Consider the following 4,659-nt stretch of genomic DNA (forward strand, 5'->3'; position numbering starts at 1 on the left):
TCTTCCTGCCCACGCCAATACCCAAGACAAATATAAGTTTTGGTGAAAGTTAACCCTTGGCAGGCCACTCCTGACCCTGTCCCCATGACCAGGCTTTCCTCCTTTGCATGCCAAAGCCACAGCTGCAGCCACCACCCAATGGCCTCCCTTGGATAAGTACCTTTCTGTGAGGCGGTTCTTTCCAGCTGAAGTTTTTGACATCTACCCTACGTAGAGTGTCCAGGTTGCTCCTGATACTGCAAAACTGCACAAGGAATGCTCAACACTTTCTAGGACCTGAATAAATATGAGCTTTTTCTTTTCACAACCCTATCCAATAAAATCCTAACAATAACCTGTAAGCTATGACAAATTATTCTGAATGTTCAGTAACTCATCCAAAGCCACATAGTTAGCAAGCAGAAGAGGCAGGACTCAAACCTAAATATATAGCAAAGTTGAATTGGATACTTTCAGAACTCAGCAGTGGTTCAGAAGAGTAAATATTTTATTATCTTCCCCAACCCTGGGAAAAAATGACCTATATCTTTGACCTCTTACAACTGCTCAATAGTGAGAAGAAATTCAGTCCTATATGCTTGGGACAAAGCACTCTCAGTAACAAGACCATTGCATCATTCCCTTGACTGCTATACCATTATCTCTCACAAAATGCATCTCTCTCTGTCTGCTCTTCTCTCTCGCTCACATTCCTGTTAATGACCTGCTCTCCTAACAGTGTGTTAAGCTAAGAACTGTGCTTTTATACATGCTGCCCCTCTGAGTGTCGTTCCCCACTTCCCTCTTCTTCCAGCTCACACCTCACTAGCTTTCAGAGTTCTTTTAAAGCAACCCCTCTTCAGGGAGGTCTTCCATGAGCAAGGAGTCCATTTGGAACATCCCTTCTCTAGTCTTCCAGAGCTGACTTGGTGATGTGCTTGTGGTCTGTTTAACTAGACTCCAAGCTCTGTGAAGACACTGATTAAAGTGTTGGCATTGCTTGACATCTTTTCTTCCTTTGATCTGGGCATTTTGTGTGTGTTCAGTAATTATTTTTATTGAATTAAAAAAATCAACCAATTAGTTAATGACACATAAAAGCAACTAGGCAACTTTCACCTCTGCTTACTTTTTCCTGAAACAGCCCTTTCCTACACCACAGAGGGGGCTCTCCAATGCTGCCCCACATTCAGACTACCCCTGGAATCTTAGATTAGTACTGGGACCTCAGTTTAAGTGAGCACGGACACATCTGAAGTCATTCAGGTTATTAAAGAGAGCTAAAAGGAATTGAAGTGTCTAAGTCTATCTTAAAATATCCGAAAGGATAAAATGTGGAAGAGAAGCTTGGCTTTACCTGTAGAGCATGAGACAGCTATACAATGATGGGAGAAATTATAGGGAGAGATTTTGGCTCATCACTGAGGAGAATTTTAACAGAGATACCTGAGGGGATAGTGATTTGTGCAAATTCAGAGTGAGCACCCTCTTGGGAATGCTGTGGGGAATCATATGATGGCTTGGTTTGGGGACACTGAAGTACTGTTTGTCCTTGAATTATTGATTATGTGATTTATATGAAAATTGCCCAAAGACATGTCATAGGAGGAAAGCCAGCACCTTCCACAAGGAGCTGCCTGTGCCAGATGTCCCAGGATGTTGGTTTTGCTCCTGCTGGGCATGGTCTCTCTGCTCTGTCCATCTGGAGGTAAGTCCTGAAGACCAAGGGACAGTTGATGGTCAGTTAGGAGGCAGAAAGATACTGGGGGGAGCAGAAATTTCCAAAATTGGGGTTATGGTAGGTGTTTGTGAGATTATGACAAGGACGAACTTTCTTCTCTTCACAGGCGAACTTCTAGACTCCAGAAAAGGTATGACATGGCTGGTCTGAAGCCCTTGGTAAAAAGGTCATTTGTGACATATTTAGGAGTAAATCTCTCCCCATATTTGAAGAGTACTGTAATCCATTCTTATGAGACAGTCCTTGGAGTTTTATTTTCTTCCAGTCTGGCTTAGTTCATTCTTGGGTGTAAGGAGGCTAAAACTCTCTTCTTTGTTCCCACTTCTCTATTACTGGACAAAATCATTAGGTTAGGTCAGGGGTTCATAACTTGGGGTCCAAAGTTAAACTTTATAGGTACTCTGACCTCCTGAAATCAGACAAAATTTGATTTATGTCTGCCACATGTTACCTCTCACAAGATTATCAAATGAGTCAGTGGCCCAAGAAAGAACCACCAGGCAGTAACAAACTCCTGTAGAGAAGCCCCAAGATCATGGGACCCCATTTGCTAAGCACCTCTTTCTGTGTCTGGCAGAGACTGCAAAAATGTGCTATAATTGTAGAAAATATCATCTTGGGTTATGCTATGATGGCATGAAGTCCTGCAACCTGAAGTACCAACAGTCCTGTGCCACTGAGAACATTTATATACTTACAAGAAAAGGTAGTGCACTTTCTTCCTCCCTCAGAGTGAGTGAGTGGGATGGGTGAGGATGGGGTGGTCTTGTAGAGGGGAGAGTAAAGGTAGACTTTTCCTTAAGACAATACTGGTTGGAGGAGAAGCTGATGCCTCTTTTCAGTTAGGGAGTAAAATCCATTTTCTGGATCAGCAATTAGAAGACTCAGCCTTGTAGCTCATTCAGGCCTAGAGAAAAGTTAGAATCTGAAGAGAGAGAGGTTTTTCCTAGGAACATGATAGAAGGAAGCAGGATCCTGACATTTGTTTCCCCTTTTCCCTTTCCCTCTTCAGGACGGAGTATGTATCATTATTCAAAACTGTCATGTATGCACAATTGTGAGGACATCAACTTCTTGGGTAACGAAAAGAGGACAGAGCTTATCTGCTGCACACACAGCAGCTACTGCAACCTTCCTGAGGGAAACTAGTTCTGTGCTTCTCCAAGACTTTGAGTCATTCTTCAAGTGAACAGCTCCTTTATATCTTCCCCATATGTTTTACTGTCTTCTAACCAATGGTAGAAAGAGAGAAAACCAGTTGGTAGTGAAAAGAGAAACAGTTGTAAAGAGAAGTAGTAGAGGGCAGCTGAGTCTTGCTAATGGTGGATCACTATACTGCATATTTGCACATCCCTGTTGTTTACATCTGGAAGGAGGTTTTCTTTTCTTTGTGATCCTTCTGCCATGAATAGGGTTGGGCTTAGAATTGGTTATTTCTTATCTTCTATATGGAAAGGCAAATACTTGGGCCAAAATAACTCCAAGACTGTACTAAGAATTCAAGAGAAAATACAGAATACCCACCATCACCCATTCCCTTAAGTTGGGATTCTCTTCTTTGAATTGGTCCTGACACTTCCTGGCAGGCTACCTTTGCCCAAATGTTCTGAATGTAGAAGAGGAAAACCCAGCATTTCCAATTTGCTGGCAACATGAGCAAAATCATCCTTTAGTAGAGCTCTTGAAGAAATGATAGCCCAGAAAAAAATGGACAGGCAGAGGGAAGAGGCACCAGGGAAAATTTTCAGGGTATTTCAGTCTGCAGAAAATAATTTAGTACGGGTGGATTTGGCTTGATTATCATGGCCCCAGGTGGTACTTGATTGAACTAGATGATCAGATTGGGAATGGTGCCTTTGATCAAGGATGGCCAGTCGGTTTCTTCTTATGGAATTAAGAAAGCAAATGTTAATAACAAGGAAGCTGACATGGTAGTTGGAGAGAGTAGAATGCATAGAGATGTTATGAGGTAATGTTGGAATTACCAAGTGTTGTATACAAAAGCAAAGTTATGAGTGAACATAGGTGTGAGACTGCAAAAAGGTAACAGTGGTGGGAAAAGAAACAGGCCAACACTAAATGAAACAAATAGGCAAAGAGGAGCAGGAACACCCCTAACATGGAGGACTGTCAAGCTTCCTTGTGTACAGAATCACCTTGGAGCTCCTCTCCATGTGAGGCCACCCACAGTTCCTGGCCCAGGTGTCCATGAGTGCTTTTCTCCTCTGTTAGAGCACATGAAAGTCTTAAAATAGTTTGGCGTGTCATCTGTCCTTATGTCTAATGAGAATTTAACCCTTCCTGGGGAATTCACAATTGGGATTTTACAGAGCCTGCGTGAAGAAAGATATGAAGACAATTTTCTCAAAATAGACAAGTAGATGGGAAAAGTCAGTGTAACATAGATATTTTGAGTTAGGGAAGCAATGTACCTTTATTTCTAGTTGGTCAGGGCCTCTCTCACCCACTGAATCACAAGGATGGTAGAACTCAGTCTAGAAATTAAGGGGTCATTTCCCAGCTTTGGGTTTCAAAATAGACTTTAACAATATTTTTGAATCAATAGTTAGACAAAAATTAGTCTTGCTGAACAAGAAGAAGGTTTTAATTGTAAAATATTTTCTTTATGCTTCAAAAGCAAACCTTGACACTCTCAGCACTTAAGCTCTGAATTTTGCCTTATGTAGGAGAAAGTTTTGGTTTGATTTTTATTTTGGTGCCCTGCACAAATCCCCTTTACTGTCCAGTGCACTGGCCACCCAGCTGCATTGACAGTCGGCTTTTAGAAATTCACAGCTTTCTCCTTCTCTGAGGATTTGCCCTCCACCAAAATGGGGACATTTCACCTGGATGCTAAACTCTGACTCGAGCATAGACCTCAGCCAATGAATGGCTGACACGAGAATACAAAAATCAACACCCTTGCATCAAGGTGGGGC

At 42.1% G+C, this 4,659-nt stretch overlaps 1 protein-coding gene across 1 annotated transcript; it reads left to right on the top strand.

Annotated features, from left to right (window-relative positions):
• The first annotated feature begins 1,635 nt into the window (after window positions 1-1,635).
• PATE2 (prostate and testis expressed 2) lies at window positions 1,636-2,869 on the top strand. Its single transcript, XM_077112356.1, has 3 exons — window positions 1,636-1,687; window positions 2,298-2,426; window positions 2,733-2,869. Exons 1-3 carry the CDS (start codon window positions 1,636-1,638, stop codon window positions 2,867-2,869), a joined length of 318 nt encoding a protein of 105 aa, XP_076968471.1.
• The last annotated feature ends 1,790 nt before the right edge of the window (window positions 2,870-4,659 follow it).

Source organism: Tamandua tetradactyla, chromosome 8 (assembly GCF_023851605.1).
Source record: "Tamandua tetradactyla isolate mTamTet1 chromosome 8, mTamTet1.pri, whole genome shotgun sequence".
Taxonomy (NCBI): Eukaryota; Metazoa; Chordata; class Mammalia; order Pilosa; family Myrmecophagidae; genus Tamandua; species Tamandua tetradactyla.

Excerpts from the sequence above, each read along its gene's own strand:
- PATE2 (XM_077112356.1), top strand. The coding sequence starts at position 1,636 with ATGTTGGTTTTGCTCCTGCTGGGCATGGTCTCTCTGCTCTGTCCATCT. Across the intron at positions 1,688-2,297 it reads TCTGCTCTGTCCATCTGGAG|AGACTGCAAAAATGTGCTAT; the intron begins GTAAGTCCTGAA and ends TGTGTCTGGCAG. Across the intron at positions 2,427-2,732 it reads TTATATACTTACAAGAAAAG|GACGGAGTATGTATCATTAT; the intron begins GTAGTGCACTTT and ends TTCCCTCTTCAG.